Genomic DNA, 18,904 nt, shown 5'->3' with positions numbered 1-18,904 from the left:
CGTATTGAATGCTGAAAGGCCTTGATAGAGAGGATGTAACGAGACTCATATAGTGGGAGAGTCTAACCCAGAGGACAGTCTCAGAAGGGTGTTCTTTTAGAATGGGAATGAGAAGGAATTTCTTTAGCCAGACGAGTGGTGAATCTGTGGAATTCCTTGCTACAGCCACCTGTGGAGGTCAAGGCTTTAGGTACATGTAAGGCAGAGGTTGATAGATTCTTGATTGTTCAGGGCATGAAGGAATGTAGAGAAAAACAGGAGATTGGGCTGAGAGGATAATTGGATCAGCCATGATGAAAGCCGGAGCAGACTTGACAGGCCAAATGGCCTAATTCTGCTACTACAGCTTATAGTCTTCAGGCTCACTGTCAAAGTTATTAGTGTTATTGAATGTTTGTGAATACTTGACATTTACACTCAAAATCATTTTCAACCTATCAAAAAGTACAAATGCTAAAGGAAAATTATTAATTTTTTCTGAGCTATAATATTAAAAGACTCACTTAAAAATGATGAAAATCATTTAAATCAATGTAGTTAAATGAAGCAGTGCTCTACTTGTGGAGCTCAATTTCTCACATTTGATTGAACAGCTTGTACTTGTGTCAGGTTGGTCTCTGGGCCAGCTCAGCAGGCAATCATTCCAGCCTGAGAGTAGGGAAATCAGTAGAAGTTCACACTGCACCACTGGAGTCCATGGTTTAAGTGCATTCCAATGCTGAGAAACATAGTTAAATCCATTTATAGGGTCCAAAGAAGATCTCCCCAGTCTGGAGAATGATACCAGCTGTAATGTTAGGTTAAAGACCAAAGGCAAACCCATGCACCAACGGAAAATGACTACATTGTGAAACAGCAAATGGCTTCATAACCTTAACCTGGGAGATTGCTAGGTGACTGCTGATGTCAAATATGGAAAAAAATCTCTGCTGAAGGAACCATAGTGAAAAGCACAGTGCTTCCAATAACTGAAAAACAGTTGTTTATCCAGACAGGAAGAAAGCATACAATGATTGTATAAGAATGGGAGGCATGGTAACATAGTGGTTATACATCACTTTACAGTGCCAGCAATGGGGGTTCAATTCCTGCTGCTGCCTGTTTGCATGTTCCCCTGTGACCACACGGGTTTCATCCCTCAACTACAAGTTAGTAATTTAATTGGTCAGTGGGTGTAAAAGGGCTTGTTACCGTACTGTAACTCTAAATTAAAATAAAATTTAATATGGAAAACTGCTGTTTTGTTTGGCACTTACTATCCTAGATTTGACTGGAAACATAATTTCACAGTACATTTGCTTGTTACATACACCTGTTAGGGTGCATTCTCCAGATACCTTATGAGGTAGTTGTAGCCTTCAGCCAGGAGCAGATGTCATCAGGTGGTTCCCAAATTTCACAGAGCGTTTCGACCCTTAACCACGACACTCTCCAGTTGGTGGGCCAGCAGTGGTGGCCAAATCACTGCCCATCTGCTCCTGGCTTCCAGCTTCCCTCCTCTCGCCTGCTCCAAATCCAACAAGAGGCTCATTCTGCCTCTTCCTCTATCCTACGAGCTGCTTGTTTTTTGCTCCTTTCGTCCAAGCCCAGAGCTGACAACAACCTCCATGCTGATTTGGCTGGGAAACCTCTGCAGCCGATCTCCACAGGGAACAACCATGCCTGCCATCCCTTGTCTTTGCACTCCTGCAGTAAGGGATGGTACTTCAAGGCCTTTCTCTTGTGGGCCTCTTCCCATCCCTCCTCACATGGCACCATCAGCTCAACCAGAATTATTTTCCAGTCTTCAGTTGACCACAATACAATGTCCGGGCGGAGGGTTGTGTGCATCACCTCGAGGAACTGCAGCCTCCTTCCCACATCGACCCTCATCTCCCAGGACCTAGCTGTTAGCAGCAGATTTGGCTTTGGTTGTTTGGTTACGAAAGGCCTGGCTCCCTCTTTGACGAAGGCGATGGCCTTCCTCTTCTTGCATCTCTCTCGCTCTAGTGTGTCAGCAAGAGCCAGCAGCACCTTATCATAGTGCTACCTATACTGTCCTTGAATTAGAGCTGTTTTACAGCTGGACAGTATAAAATAAAATTTTAATTTAATTTGGAAAAATGCTGTTTTGTTTGGCATTTGCTTTCCTAGATTTGACAAGGAAACATAATTTCACAGTACAGAAATAATACATAGCTTAGAAATGCAATGTAAAATTTCAGTCCTGCATAAATTTACTTCCTGCCTTTGGTGGCCAAAAAGTTGTCCCAATTCATTCACATTGTAACTTGATACCTGTACGTCAATATAGCTATCATCAGCCTAACATCAGTAGTGGGGAAGATGCTAGAGTCCATTATTAAAGATGAAATAGTGAAATTATTAAAGATAAAAGGTGATAGGATTGGGCCGAGCCAGCCTGGATTTACCAAGGGTAAATCATGCTTGACTAATCTATTGGAGTTTTTCGAGGATGTAACCAGGAAGTTAGACAAGGGAGATCCAGTGGATGTAGTGTACCTTGATTTTCAGAAGACATTTGATAAGGTCCCACATAGGAGATTGGTGGGTAAAATCAAAGCTCATGGCATTGGGGGGAAGGCATTGACATGGATAGAAAACTGGTTGGCAGATAGAAAGCAAAGGGTAGCAGTGAATGGATGTTTCTCGGAATGGCAGGTGGGGCCACAGGGCTCGGTATTGGGACCACAGCTGTTTACGATTTAAGTCAACGATTTAGATGAAAGCATTGAGAATAACATCTGATACTAAGCTGGGTGGCAGTGTGACGTGTGATGAGGATGTTAGGAGAATTCAGGGTAACTTGGATAGGCTGGGTGAGTGGGCAGATGATGTTTAATGTGAATAAGTGTGAGGTTATCAACTTTGGGAGTAAGAACAGGAAGGCAGATTATTATCTGAACAGTGTAGAGTTAGGTAAGGGGGAAATACAAAGAGATCTAGGAGTTCTTGTTCATCAGTCACTGAAGGTGAATGAACAAGTGCAGCAGGCAGTGAAGAAGGCTAATGGAATGTTGGCCTTTATTACAAAGGGAATTGAGTACAAGAGCAAGGAAACCCTCTTGCATTTGTACAGGGCCCTGGTGAGACCGCTCCTGGAGTATTGTGTACAGTTTTGGTCTCCAGGGTTAAGGAAGGACATCCTGGCTGTAGAGGAAGTGCAGCGTAGATTCACAAGGTTAATTCCTGGGATGTCCGGACTGTCTTACACAGAGAGGTTAGAGAGACTGGGCTTGTACACACTGGAATTAAGGAGATTGAGAGGGGATCTGATTGCAACATATATGATTATTAAGGGATTGGACAAGATAGAGGCAGGAAATATGTTCCAGAAGCTGGGAGAGTCCAGTACTAGAGGGCATGGTTTGAGAATAAGGGGTAGGTCATTTAGGACAGAGTTAAGGAAAAACTTCTTCTCCCAGAGAGTTGTGGGGGTCTGGAATGCACTGCCTCGGAAGGCAGTGGAGGCCAATTCTCTGGATGCTTTCAAGAAGGAGCTAGATGGAGCTAGATAGGTATCTTATGGATAGGGGAACCAAGGGATATGGGGACAAGGGAGGAAACAGGTATTGATAGTAGGTGATCAGCCATGATCTCAAAATGGCGGTGCAGGCTCAAAGGGCCGAATGGTCTACTTCTGCACCTATTGTCTATTGTCTAATATGTTGTTGTTGTTAAGTGTCATCAATGGCGATCCAATGGTTAGTTGCCCTAAATGAGTTTTGATCCTCGCAAAGAAGAGGACGGCTGGCACAGATTTGAGGAAGGCCATCACCTTCATCAAAGAGGGAGCCAGACTTTTCATAACCAAACAACTAAAGCCAAATCTGCTGCTAACAGCCAGGTCCTGGGAGATGAAGGTCGATGAGGGAAGGAGGCTGTTGTTCCTCAAGGTGATGCACACAACCCTCTGCCTGGTCATTGTATTGTGGTCAACTGAAGACTGGAAAATAATTCTGGTTGAGCTGACGGTGCCATGGGAGTAGGGATGGGAAGAGGCCCACAAGAGAAAGGCCTTGAAGTACCAGCCCTTACTGTAGGAGTGCAAAGACAAGGGATGGCAGGCATGGTTGCTCCCTGTGGAGATCGGCTGCAGAGGTTTCCCAGCCAAATCAGCATGGCGGTTGTTGTCAGCTCTGTCTGATAGGCGGCTTTCCTTTCTTGCATTGTCTTTCGACCTTGCTGAGCATGATATCCTCTCCCAGGGAGCTGTTTATTCGCATGATATGCCTAAATTACAATTGGTGGACTCTGGTCATTTGAGCCTCCAGAGAGAGACTTGGTTTGATCTTGTTGAGGACCGATTTGCTTGTTGTGTGAGAATTCCATAAGATACATAATATTTTTCTCCAGCATCAAAATTCAAAGGCATCGATACACTTTTTCTTTACTGTTCAACTTCTGCATCCATATAATGTCATTGGGAGCACCAATGCCTGCACAAGTTAAATCTCTGTATGTAGCCAGATCCTGTTGAGATTTTATACCAGAAAGATCAACTAGATCAGGAGCTGATAGTTTTGAAGGAAAATGCAGAAGTAACATTTAAAGCCCTACCAAAGAACAAAGTACCTGGTGTTGATGGAATTCCAATTGAAATACTAGAGCAATCAGATGCAGCTGTTGCAATTCTGATGATGCTCTATCAGCTGATCTGGAAGACAATGTCAAGGCCAAGTGAACCAAGGAAATCAGTTTTTTTACCAATACTGGAGAAAGGTGATCTGATGGGGTGTGAAAATTATCGTACAATCCTCATGCCAGCAAGATTTTACTAAAGATTGTTCAGAAAAGACTTCAACTTTATTTAAAAATCTCACAATATAGAAGGCCAAAAACAGAAAATCCTGGAAAATACTCAATAGGCGTGGCGATATCTGTGAGAGTGGAAACAGGAGGGTTGAGTTCTCTTCATTAGAGCTGTGAGTGAGAGAATATCCTATTACAAATATTCCTTTTGTTCAAAACATCTTTTCCTACCTTCTCTTCTACCGAAAACCTGCATCTTTCTTTTCCATTTCTGATGAAAGGTCATGGATCTTATAACTGCAGCAGATATAATATCTGTCTCCACATCTCCTCTCTTATTTCCATCCAGGGCTCTGAACACCCCTTCCAAGTGATGCAGATACTTACATGCACCTTTTTTGGGCTTGTTTATCATTTTCAGTGCTCCTGATGTGGCCTCTTCTACATCAGTGAAATTAGTTGCATATAAGGCAAACACTTTGCTGAAAACCTAGGGCTCCATCTGTCGTGGATTTCTGCAGCTCCCATTTGCAAGCCATTTCAATTCTCCTCTCCATTCCCAAACCAACATGTTTGTCCTTGGCTTCCTTTGCAGCTAGGATGAGGCTTATTTCAGAGGAACAGTCCCTCATATTTTACCTTGGCCATTTACAATCCAACAGAATGAACATTGAACTCACCACTTTCAGGTGAACTACACCCCCTCTTCTTTCTCTCCTCCTTAGCTACTCAGTTGCTCTCACATCATCTCCCCCCCCCATCACCCTGTTTCTTTCCCCACCTCTGCCAATTCCATCACCACACATTCCGTCCACTGTATCCTTCCCCTTACTATTCACTTCTGCCACTCTGCCCCACCCCCCCCAATCAGCCAAAATGGAATGCTGAAGCAGACAAAAGGCCAAATGGTCTAATTCTTCTCTGATGTCTTATTGTCTCTCACCTCCCTTATTTGTTCCCATTTCCTATCTGATTCCATCCTCTATAGCCATTTGTTTCCTCCCCCACCCCCCAACGCCGCCATCTGTTACTTCCTAAACTCCATCTCTATTCCACCAGTTTGTTGTTGCCAGTACAATCTTCTTCTATGTGGTGGTGTGCTAGGGCAATGGTATCAACTGATTAGAAAGGCTGGCTCTGTTATAGGAGTCAAACTGGACACTGGAGGCTGTGGTAGAACAAAGGGCTCTAAGGAAAATCCTGGCAATTCCGGACAACGTTTCTCACCCTCTGCACGCCACCTTGGCTGAACAGAGAAACGTTGTCTCATTTTTACTATGTATTGTACCAACAGTTATGGTCGAAATGACAATAGAAGTGACTTGGCTTGACTTTCAGTAATAGACTAAGAGAACCGCGCTGCTCCAAAGAGCGCTATATGAGGTCATTCTTACCCTCTGCTATGAGGCTCTAGTCAGGGAAGTGGTGACCCCCTCCTGTTAGACTGTTTGAGGTAACTTATTTTTTATTCTTCTCTTCTAATATTTATATCTGTGCTCTTATAATGCTAGTGCGAGATTAGTTTCCTTTGGGATCTATAAATATCTATCTATCTATCTATTCCTACCCTTCCCTTCCCTATCTGCCCATCAACCAGTTCTCAACCGGATCCATCTACCGTTTACCAATCTTTACCCACCTCTTGCCCTCACCATTTTATTCTTTCTTTTTCAATCTTTTTATTAAATTTCATATATAAAAAAAAACAACACAAAATAATGAATAGATTACAGATTCAATAAACTTGAGATTACATTAGTAATAGGATAATAATATCCTATTAAAACATCCATCAACAAAAGGTGCATAAATCAATCAAGTCTATGTAAATATATATGAAAAACAAAAATAATCGTCGAAAAAAGAGAAAAAAAAAATTGAAATTATATATGAGAAAAAATATATAATGAAAAAAAATACTAAACTAACACTAACATGGGCAATAATAACACTTTATAAATATATAAAGGTGTCAAGAAAAGAACTCCAGAACTCCATACCTGAACAAGTATAAGTAGAGAAAAGGATCTGAAATAAGCCAAATTAATTCATATGAAAGTGTCGAATTTTATTCTGGCTATCTCTCCCGTCCGAAAGCCTCAACCTGATTAACAAGCGCAATCCAGCATCTGCAGAATTTCTTGCGTTTAGGTCTCGACCTGAAACTTCGAATTTCATTCCTCGCCACAGATATTGCCCGATACCGAAGTTCTTGTTTGCTCGGAAAATGTACCGGTCCGAAAACTACCGTCCCGTGTGCTGGATTATCGAACGTTTTCTGGCAATGGCACTACTGCTTTTCAAAGCTGGCAGCGCGGGAGTAGAGAGCATCAGGTCCAGGCACTCTAACCAGATATTCTTCTCAATATGTTGTAGGTTCGGTTTGGGTGACTCAATTTTGTTTTGCCCAAGCCGACGGGGGCAGAAATAACTGTAAAAACTTGGGTTCTTCATGACATTTTGAAATAGTTTGCCACCAGGTTGATAAAAATCTGGAAAACTATTGCACTGTGGCCAACATTTATAATCGTATAAATCATGTTTGCTAAAGAAACAGAGTATAAAATTGGGGGGGGGGGGAGATCTGCTTATGGATTTCCCCAAAATATAAAACAGTTAAAATAAGTCACAAAACAAAATAACAGAAACCACCTAAAATTTCCAGTCGCCCCAGCAACGTCCACTGGGGCGCTTCTGCGGCTGCGCGCCGAGGCTCCGCCCCCTTTACTGTCTCCATGGAGATCAGGTATGGCGGCGTCGCGAACGAAGATCAGGACTGCGAAGTCGCACCACAAAGTTAACGAAAAGGCAGTCGCTGACAGCACTCGGGTAGGGGAGCGGAGTTGTACCAATGGCAGTCTTTCAACAGGCTGTAAACTTATTGTCAACCTTCATTACCCTCCCTGTACATTCTCGACCCCCCCCCCGTCCTTCCCCTTCCTCCTACCGCCCCACAGCTCCCCCACTCTCCCCCTTTGCCCCCGCCCCTACACTCTCACCCTTCTCCCAACGACTCTTCGTCCCAATGTAATCTTGCTTTTCCATCTTTCTCCCAACAGCCTCCTCCAACCTCCACCCACTGTCCCTCCACCGTCTCTCTTCCCACTGTTCACCCCCCATCCCTCACCTTCCCTCCTCCCAGCCCCTAACCCTTCCTTCTTCCCTGCCCACCCTCCTCTCCATCTCCAACCATCCTGCCTACTTCCCCCTCCACCATCTGTCTTGGCCACCCTTCATCCTCCTCCGCCCCACCCACCTCCACACTCCCTTTCATCTTCCTCCCCCCACTCAAATTCCCATCCATCACCCCCACTTCTCTCACCTTCATCATCCTTACACTTTAGACCGCTTCTCCTCGTTCAAGTTGTTTTAGATCAGAATTTATTTGGGTGAAGTAAAGCAGCAGGTTGGGTAAAAAAATGCCAGGGATATTTTCTGCCTCAAGTAGTAATAGTGATGTATATACACAACATAAACGTGGAGTGTGGGTCTTCAAGCTGTAGTACTTCTGTCTGTATGGTATTAATGAGAAAAGGAGCCCAAAGACCCACATTCAATGTTTTAGGAACAGTTTCTTCCCTTCTTGTCATTAGATTTCTGAATGGTTCATGGATACTTGTTTTGCACTATCTGTTTATTTGGTTGCTAGAGCTTCATTGTCATTCCCGAGGACAGTGAGATTGCAGTGCTCCTTCATTCAGTGCAAAACAGCATACTGGAAATTCAATTACTAAATCTAATAAAATGTTTGAATTAATTAGGACTTATCTCTAAATTACAGTGGAATTAAAAACAAACTGCTCTAAAATGGGGCATTGTTCAGTTGCGCGACAGCCCTATGGAAAAGCTGTTTTTCAGTCTGGATGTCTGTGTAGAGATGTTTCTGTATCTCCTGTTGGATTGTAGGGTATTGAACAGGTTATTATAGACAATAGGTGCAGGAGTAGGCCATTCAGCCCTTCAAGCCAGTAATGCCATTCACGGTAATCATGGCTGATGATCCACAGTCAGTACCCTGTTCCTGCCTTCTCCCCATATCCCTTGACTCCTCTATCTTTAAGAGCTCTAACTCTTTCTTGAAAGCATCCAGAGAATTGGCCTCCACTGCCTTCTGAGGCAGAACATTCCATAGATTCACAACTTTCTGGGTGAAAAAGTTTTTCCTCAACTCCATTCTAAATGGCCTACCCGTTATTCTTAAACTGTGGCCTCTGGTTCTGGACTCACCCAACATTGGGAACATGTTTCCTGCCTCTAGCTTGTCCAATCCCTTAATAATCTTGTATGTTTCAATCAGATCCCCTCTCATCCTTCTAAATTCCAGTGTATACAAGCCCAGTTGCTCCAATCTTTCAACATATGACCGTCCTGCCATCCTGGGAATTAACCTCGTGAACCTATGCTGCACTCCCTCAATAGCAAGAATGTCCTTCCTTAAATTTGGAGACCAAAACTGAACACAATACTCCAGGTATGGTCTCACCAGGGCCCTGTACAACTGCAGAAGGACCTCTTTGCTCCTATACTCAAATCCCCTTGTTATGAAGGCCAACATGCCATTAGCTTTCTTCACTGCCTGCTGTACCTGCATGCTTATTTTTAGTGACTAATGAACAAGGACACCTAGATCTCATTGTATTTCCCCTTTTCCTAACTTGACACCATTCAAATAGTAATCTGCCGCCTTGTTCTTGCCACCAAAGTGGATAACTTCACATTTATCCATATTAACCTGCAGCTGCCATGCATCTGCCCACTCACCCAACCTGTCCAAGTCACCCTGCATTCTCCTAACATCCTCCTCATATTTCACACTGCCACCCAGCTTTGTGTCATCTGCAAATTTGCTGATGTTACTTTTAATCCCTTCATCTAAATCATTAATGTACATTGTAAATAGCTGCAGTCCCAGCATCAAGCCTTGCGGTACCCCACTAGCCACTGTCAGCCATTCTGAAAAGGACCCGTTAATCCCTACTCTTTGTTTCCTGTCTGCCAACCAATTTTCTATCCATGTCAGTACCCTACCCCGAATACCATGTGCTCTAATTTTGCCCACAAATTTCCCATGTGGGACCTTATCAAAGGCTTTCTGAAAGTCCAAGTACACTACATCCACTGGCTCTCCCTTGTTCATTTTCATAGATACAACCTCAAAAAATTCCAGAAGATTAGTCAAGCATGATTTCCCCTTCGTAAATCTTTGCTGACTTGGACCAATTGCGTTACTGCTGTCCAAATGTGCCACGATTTCATCTTTTATAATTGACTTCCCCACCACTGACGTCAGGCTAATTGGTCTATAATTCCCTGTTTTCTCTCTCCCTCCTTTCTTAAAAAGTGGGATAACATTAGCTACCCTCCAATCCTCAGGAACTGATCCTGAATCTATAGAACATTGGAAAATGATTACCAATGCATCCATGATTTCTAGAGCCACCTCCTTAAGTACCCTGGGATGAAGACCATCAGGTCCTGGGGATTTATCAGCCTTCAGTCCCATCAGTCTACCCAACACAATTTTCTGCCTAATGTGAATTTCCTTCAGTTCCTCTGTTACCCTAGGTCCTCTGGCCACTATTACATCTGGGAGATTGTCTGTGTCTTCCCTAGTGAAGACAGATCCAAAGTACCTGTTCAACTCCTCTGCCATTTCCTTGTTCCCCATAATAAATTCACTCATTTCTGTCTTCAAGGGCCCAACTTTGGTCTTAATTAATTTTTTCCTCTTCACATACCTAAAGTAGCTTTTGCTATCCTCCTTTCTTGGCTAGCTTACCTTCGTACCTCATCTTTTCTCCCTGTATTGCTTTTTTAGTTATCTTTTGTTGCTCTTTAAAAGTTTCTCAGACCTCTGGCTTCCTGCTCATCTTTGCTATTGTTATACTTCTCTTTTATTTTTATACTGTCCTTGACTTCCCTTGTCAGCCATGGCCGCTCCCTATTCCCTTGGACTCTTTCTTCCTCTTTGGAATGAACTGATCCTGCACCTTCTGTATTATTCCCAGAAACGCCTGCCATTGTTGTTCCATTGTCGCCCCTATTTGGGTATTCTTCCAGTTAACTTTGGCCAGTTCCTCCCTCTTGGCTCCATAGTCCCCTTTGTTCAACTGTAATACTGACACTTTCGATTTTCCCTTCTCCCTCTCAAATTGTAGATTAAAATTTATCATATTATGGTCACTACCTCCTAATGGCTCCTTTACCTGGAGTTCCCTTATCAAATCTGGTTCATTACGCAACACTAGATCCAGAATTGCCTTCTCCCTGGTAGGCTCTAGTACAAGGTGCTTTAAGATCCATCTCGTAAAAGTAATCCTATGACTAGGGTGGGTTGGGTCCATCAAGATTTGGTGAACTCACTGTAGACAGTGTGAGTTGTAGATGGCTTGCATACCTGCTCTTTGCGTCACATTGATGTTCTGTGCAGTCCGTATTACTCATGGATGTGCTTTTTGGTCAATCTTTTTATAGCTAGTGTACCATTCTATCGTCCAGTAGATCAGTTTGCTCTCAATTACACATCAATAAAGGCTTACCAGCAGCTTTTGAGGCATGGCAGTGGCTATATTTCATTAGGAGTTTGAGGAGATTTGGTATATTCACCAAAGACAATTGAAAATTTAGAAACATTAAAAACATACAGCGCAATATAGGTCCTTCGGCCCACAAAGCTGTGCTGGACATGTCCCTACCTGAGAACTACCTAGGCTTTACCCATAGCCCTCTATTTTTCTAAGCTCCATGTAGCCATCCAGGAATCTCTTAAAAGACCCTATCGGTTTTGCCTCCGGCAGCCCATTCCATGCACTCACCACTCTCTGCGTAAAAAAAACTTACCCTTGATAATCCTCTGTACCTACTTCCAAGCACCTTAAAACTATGCCCTCTCGTGCTAGCCAATTCAGTCCTGGGAAAAAGCCTCTGACTATCCACACGATCAATGCCTTTCATTATCTTGTACGCCTCTATCAAGTCACCTCTCATCCTCCATCACTCCAAGGAGAAAAGGCCGAGTTCACTCAACCTATTCTCATAAGGTATGCTCCCCAATCCAGGCAACATCCTTGTAAATCTCCTCTGCATCCTTTCTATGGTTTCCACGTCCTTCCTATAGTGAGGCAACCAGAATTGAGCACAGTACTCCAAGAAGGGTCTGACCAGTGTCCTATATAGCTGCAACATTACCTCACGGCTCTTAAACTCAGTCCCATGATTGATACCTTCTTGACCACAGAGTCAACTTGCGTATCAGTATCTTATGGACTTGGACCTCAAGATCCCTCTGATCCTCCACACTGCTAAGAGTCTTACCATTAATACTGTATTCTGCCATCATATTTGACGTACCAAAATGAACCCCCTCACACTTATTTGGGTTGAACATCTGCCACTTCTCAGCCCAGTTTTGCATCCTATTAATGTCCCATTGTAACCTCTGACAGTCCTCCACACTATCTACAACACACCCAACCTTTGTGTCATCAGCAAATTTACTAACCCAACCCTCCACGTCCTCATCCAGATCATTTATAAAAATCCCAAAGAGTAGGGCTCCCAGAACAGATCCTGAGGCACTCCACTGGTCACTGGCCTCCGTGCAGAATAGGACCCATCTACAACCACTCTTTGCCTTCTGTGGGCAAACCAGTTCTGGATCCACAAAGCAATGTCCCCTTGGATCCCATGCCTCCTTACTTAGTAAGCCTTGCATGGGGTATCTTATCAAATGCCTTGCTAAAATCCATATACACTACATCTACTACATCACTTCATCAATGTGTTTAGTCACATCCTCAAAAAATTCAATCAGGCTCATAAGGCATGACCTGCCTTTGACAAAGCCATGCTGACTATTCTTAATCGTATTATGCCTCTCCAAATGTTCATAAATCCTGCATTCTGGGGAGACAACACCCTGATAGCTTCTCGATTGGAACTGAAACATCTGCAAACATTTTGCCAAGCTTGGCAATCAACCAACCTTCCAAATAGCCAACCCGAGCCACCAATATTCAGCAATATTTCAAACCTACCCCTCTCTAATCTGTATAGGGTCCATGATCTCACTTCTATAGACTCTGTGTCCATCTTCTGAGTAAGTACAGATGTAAAAAAATCCATTTAAGATCTCTCCCATCTCTTTCGGCGCCACACAGAGATTACCATTCTGATCTTCCAGAGCACCAATTTTGTCTCATGCAATCCCTTTGCTTTTAAAATATATGCAGAATCCATTAGGATTCTTCTTCATCTTGTCTGCTAGTGTACTCTTGTGCCTTTTTTTCACCCTCCTGATTTCTTTCTTATGTGTTCTCTTGCATTTCTTGTATTCCATAAGTACTTCATTTATTCCTACCTGCCTATATCTACTATGCACCTCCTTTTTTTCTTAATCCGGGCCTCAATATCTCTTGAAAAGCAAGATTCCCCAAACCTGTTATCTTTACCTCTTATTCTGACAGGCACATACTAGCTTTATACTGTATACTTTTGCCAGAAAAAAGCCTGTCTAATCCACACTTGTCAGATCATTGCTTATACCAGGGGTCAGCAACCTTTACCACTGAAAGAGCCATTTGGACCCATTTCCCACAGAAAAGAAAACACTGGGAGCCACAAAACCTGTTTGACATTTAAAATGAAATAACACTGCATACGTTTTTTTTGCCTTTATGCTATGTGTAAACAAACTAAAATGTGTTGCATTTATGAAATCGATGAACTCCTGCAGAGAAAACGAAATTACATTTCTGCATGCAACAAAAACATTTTGAACTCTGAAAAAAAGACGTTGGGTTGAAGGTTACTTTTAAGTAAAATACTCAATGTCTATTTGAGTCCTTCTTGTATTTATGAAAAATGCCAAACTTAAATTTTCCGCCAGCACCAAACCAAAAATAACGTCAGCCAGCTGTCAACCTGAAAAATAAAAGGACTATTTCACTGAACAATGAAAAAATATGAATATACGTAAAATAATAGGCAATTAAAATATTTATCATACTTGGTTAATGGGATTTCTGCTCCTGGACCTCAGCGCACAGAGTCTGCACATTAGGGCTGTATGACGTCACCTTCATCTTTACACAGGATCGCAAGCTGTCATCTGTGAGGCATGCGCAATGTTTGTTTTTAATAAAGTTCATGTTGGAGAACACCTGCTCACATACATATGTGGATCCAAAGATCGACAGGACTCCAAGCGCATACTTTTTAATGTTTACATAAATGTCAGGGATAGCATTCCATGTTTCGAACACAAGTTTGTCCGGTTGGGGGAGGTTTTCAATATCACTCCATTTGTGATTCTGAGCAAGAACGGCCTTCTGACGGGCAACATCTTCAAGGTCTGCTGTCAAGCGTCTAAACTTGGACACCCATATGTCTTTGTCGGCTATGTCGGCCAGTTCCATCTCAAGATCAGGTTGACTCACACCTGCCAATGCAGTCGTATTCAGTAGGGATGGATCGACGCTTCGGGGAGTGACCGGGAAGGATAATGTGTTTTTTTCCTCTCTGAACTCACAGAAGCATTTCCCAAATGATGTTTGCATTGCGATGATTGCAGAATGTAAATACTCCGAATTTATCATGTTGTGACCTTTTTTGAATTCTCTCAAATTGGGGAAGTGAGACAGTGTGCCTTTCTGTAAATCTCTGGCAAGCACTGTCAACTTGCGCTCGAATGCCAAAACATCCTCCAACATGTGTAGGGCTGTACGTCCTTTCCCCTGAAGAGCTGTGTTCAGCGTGTTCAGGTGCGCTGTCATGTCTACCATGAAGTGTAGATTTTCCAGCTACTTAGGCTGTTCCAGCTCAGGAAAGGTGAGCCCTTTGCTGCCCAGGAAAGTTTTCACTTCTTCCAGACACGCGACAAAGCGTTTCAGCACCTCCCCTCTGGACAGCCAGCGATAAAAACACGTTGTAGTGGTGTGCTACACGCAGTCAGTAAACTGCAGTCAAAGATGACTTTATTCGAACTAAACAGCCTTGCTTTTAAGCCTCCCTCAACCCACCCCCCATGGGCGCGGATGCTCCAAAAGACACGTACTCACAAACCCCCGTAGGCTATCTCCCTTAACCTGAACGCTGGCTAATTGTGAGCTGGTTCGGATGTGCCAGGAAATGGGTCACCACAACGTTTTATTTAGATTGTACAAGATCACCATATTCTTCAAATTTAGAATTACATTTCAAAAACTAACAAACTAACATAAAATACATTTTAATTAAATACTGACCATTTATTTTCCAAAGCCACAGGGAGCTGCAGCACAGAGATGAAAGAGCCGCGGGTTGCCGACCCTCAGCTTATACCATCAATATTGACCTTTCTCCAATTTAGAATCTCAACTCGCAGACCAGAGGGATCTTTTTCCATGTTTTTGTTGAAACTAAATGGCGTTGTGATCACGAGATGCAAAGTGTTCCCTTACACAAACTTTTGTCACCAGCCCTGTTTCATTCCCTAATAGGAAGTCCGGTATCACATTCTCTCTATTTGGGACTTCTACATACAAATTAAGAAAACTTTACTGAACATATTTGATAAACTCTATCTCATCTCATCCTTTAACAGTACGGGTGTCCCAGTCAATATGTGGGAAGTTAAAATGACCTACTATAACAACCTTATGTTTCTTGGAATAATTGCAATCTCTCTACAAATTTGTTCTGCTATATCCTGCAGACTTTGCTTGGTCTATAATACAACCCCCATTAACATGGTTATATCTTTCTTAGTTCCACTCAAAGCCTCATTGGATAAGTTCTCCAGTTTGTCCTGATTGAGCACAGCCATGACATTTTCCCTGTCTAGAAACACCAGCTTTCCCCCTTTAAATGCCTTGCACCCTGTCACATTTAAAACAATGGAATCCCAGAATATTAGGTTGTCAGTCCTCTGCCCCTCCTGCAACCAAGTTTCACTCATGGCTAAAACATATATCCATGTGTTGATCCATGCCCTGAGCTCAAGTGTCTTCCTACGATATTTATTGCATTGAAATATACACAGCTCAGGATACTAGTCACACCATGACTTTATCGGAGGTTAACAACATCTGTCTTCACATCCTCTCCACTATCTGTTCTGGCGCTCTGTTTCCCATACTCATGCAACTCTAGTTTACACCCCCCCCCCCCACCACCACCATGCAGCATCAGCAAACCTTCCTGCAGGATATTAGCCCCCCCTCCAGTTCAAGTGCAAGCGGTCTCTTCTGTACAGGTCCCACCTACACTGGAAAAGAGCCCAATGATGCAAAAATGTGACACCCTCCCTCCTTAACTAGCTTTTTAGTCATGTGTTTAACTGTATGATCTTCCTACTTCTGGTCTTACCAGCATGTGACAAGGGTAGCAATCCTGAGATCACAGCTTAGCACTAACTCCCTGGACTCACTTTGCAGAACTTGGTTACTCTTCGTACCTACGTCCCACGTGGATCATGACCTCTGGGTGCTCCCCCTCCCACTTAAGAATGCTGAGGGCTCGATCCAAGGTGTCCTGGATCCTGGCACCCAGGAGGCAACATAACATCTGGGAATCTCATTCTCCAGGAGCCTCCTTTATATTCCTCTAAGAAATCCCCTATTATGACAGCTCACCTCTTCTCCCCCTTTCCCTCCCCTTCCCTCCTGAGTCACAGAGCCACATTCACTGCCAAAGACCTAACCACTGTGACTTTCCTTTACTAGGCCATCCCCACAATAGTATCCAAAGTGTACTTCTTGAGGGGAATGGCCACAAGGGTATTCTGCATTGGTTGTTTAACCCCTTTCCCCTTCCTGACTGTCACCCAGTTTCCTGTGTCCTGCACCTTGGGTGTAACTACCTCTCTATACGTCCTAGCAATCACTCCTTCAGCCTCCTGAATGATCCAGCGTTCATCATTCAGTTCCAGCTCCAATTTCTTCACATGGAGTGTTGGAATCTCTGGCTGGATGGATTTCTCACAGGTGTGGTTGTCAGGGACACTGGAGGTCTCCCTGCCCTCTCACATCCCACAAGAGGAGCATCCCCACTGTTTAAATTGTGCATATATAAAGATGAAAAACAATAATTAAATCATGGAAAAAATCTACCTACAGCTTTTTTTGTCTGCTGTCATACCCGCCTCTCCTTGCTGAAGCCTCGAAGAGCTAAAGCCTCAAATAACCACTCTAACATTGTCTGCTCCAACAATGGCCGCATTTCTTGCTCCTTCCTTATTTTAATTTGCTCTTGTCAATCAATCCTGATCCTTGATTGGCCACTATTCAAAACACCAAAATGCTGCAAATTGATGCCTTATGTGCTGTTGCGTATCCCGTAACTGGATAACTTACCAGCAAAGATAGAGAGGTCCGTTGGAGTCTGATGGCACTATTTTCAAATGTTTTTATTTTAAAAGGGGCACAAAAGTAAGGTTAATACAAACATTCAGAATATGCACGTCGTCAATACTCAATCTAAAATGCGGGTATAGTAATAATCATCATTAAGAAATAAGCTCTACTGTTGTCTAGGGGATAATATATTGTCTGTTGGAAATATAAAAGTCACTCAGAAGTCTGCAGGCTTCAGCCTTTTGGGAATCGCTAGGTTTCACATGTTGCGACAGAGCGAGAGAGAGATTGGTGAGAAAAGGAAAAACTTGCCGGGTCTTTATGAAGCAACCGTTGAATCAGGGGAGCGGCTCCCCCCCCCCCCCCCCCCCGATGTTAGTTAAAAGCGGTTTTCCATGATTCCAGCCACAGATTCCAAGCCCAGAATCTAATGCACATGGCTTCCTGCTACGACGGGATCGCTAACGTGTCTTCTTGGTGCGTCTGAAGGGGCTGTCCCCCCCCCCCCCCCCCCGACCCTCCTTTATACTTCCTCACGGGGTCGCAGGTGTCAATCAGGTTGGGATGATGCAATCTCTCTCTCAACCAGCCTACTTTGCCCGAGGGCTTTACACGTGGTCTCCATGAGACAATAGTCAATGTCGCCTTATTTTGCATCCCGGTGGAATGCGGTATTCGGCACGTCTCTCTCTCTCCCACTTCCTGGGTCTACTGACCCCCCCCTCAACCAGTGCTCTTGCGATTCTCACAAAGGAGGGGGCTGGGATCATAACAGTGCTCAACCGGCAAACCTGAGTGAGCTACATTCTCTCACGCTTCCAATCGCTGATTGCCGCTACTCAAAAAAAAATGTGTACAATTACAATGTCTTTTAAACATTATTATTGTACACTCCTCTACAGCTTCCTCTGGCAGTTCATTTTACATACCCACCTCTCTGAATAAAAGTTTTCCTTCAGATCCCTTTTAAATCTTTCCCATCTCACCTTAAATCATGCAATCAGTTGTCTTCTTCCTTGTTTAAACCTATCATCTCTCTACCCTTTTCCAATGCCCCAACTTACATTCCTCTCCATGATCGTGCCCTCCTTCTCTTGGCCCATTTCTTCCACTGAGCATCTTCGTGCTATCTGTCTGATTCACTGCCCCCCAACCCTACAAACTGCTGCTCATCTCTTCTCATCCTGCCTGGCTCTATTCCCAATTGCTTGTTGTTTCTTCCCCATCTAATGCCCACTCTTCCCCTTGACCTCTTTCTTCACTGAATATCTCTCTTATTTCTCCCTGAAACCTACCAACCTTCTCTCTCCCCAACCACTTTTCTGCCTATCCTCTATCCCCAATTATCTTCTTAACCCCCATAGATTAAATTTCCCCATCCCTCCTCACCTAATGTCTATGTTGATGCTCTTTGAAATTTGAATTGAATTGAATTTGTTTATTGTCATTTAGAAACCACAAATGCAATGCAGTTAAAAAATGAGACAACATTCCTCCAGAATGATATCACAAAAGCACATGACAAAACAGACTACACCAGAAAATCCACATATTGTTTGGCAATCCCCAATCCAGAGTCTAGAGAGGCTGCTGCGTATTAATATCACACTACCATCTTATCGCGTTCCCCGGAAAGGAGTTCCAAATTCACCAGACAAAACAAGACTACCCAGACATACCAAGTCAAGAGACCAACTTTACCACCCAAAAAACCAAAAACTAAAGCTCCAAGACCTACACAAAACCACATAGTTACATATAGTTATAGTTAACATATAGTTACAACAGTGCAGACAATACCATAATTGATATAAAAAAAA

At 43.3% G+C, this 18,904-nt stretch overlaps 1 protein-coding gene across 4 annotated transcripts in view; it reads left to right on the top strand.

The window, feature by feature from the left end:
• Positions 1-7,480: 7,480 nt before the first annotated feature.
• cabcoco1 (ciliary associated calcium binding coiled-coil 1) overlaps positions 7,481-18,904 on the top strand; it is a 98,564-nt gene continuing 87,140 nt past the window's right edge. For all 4 annotated transcript variants that reach the window (XR_009507430.1, XR_009507429.1, XM_059947370.1 and 1 more), the window contains exon 1: positions 7,481-7,581. Coding sequence is in view for 2 of the 4 variants with exons in the window: in XM_059947370.1 (XP_059803353.1) it covers positions 7,501-7,581 (81 nt within the window). In the remaining 2 variants the exon portion in view is untranslated. The remainder of the gene's footprint in view (positions 7,582-18,904) is intronic.

Source organism: Hypanus sabinus, chromosome 22 (assembly GCF_030144855.1).
Source record: "Hypanus sabinus isolate sHypSab1 chromosome 22, sHypSab1.hap1, whole genome shotgun sequence".
Classification (NCBI taxonomy): domain Eukaryota; kingdom Metazoa; phylum Chordata; class Chondrichthyes; order Myliobatiformes; family Dasyatidae; genus Hypanus; species Hypanus sabinus.
The sequence above is the reverse complement of the archived record's forward strand: the minus strand, read 5'-3'. Positions and strand labels throughout refer to the sequence as shown.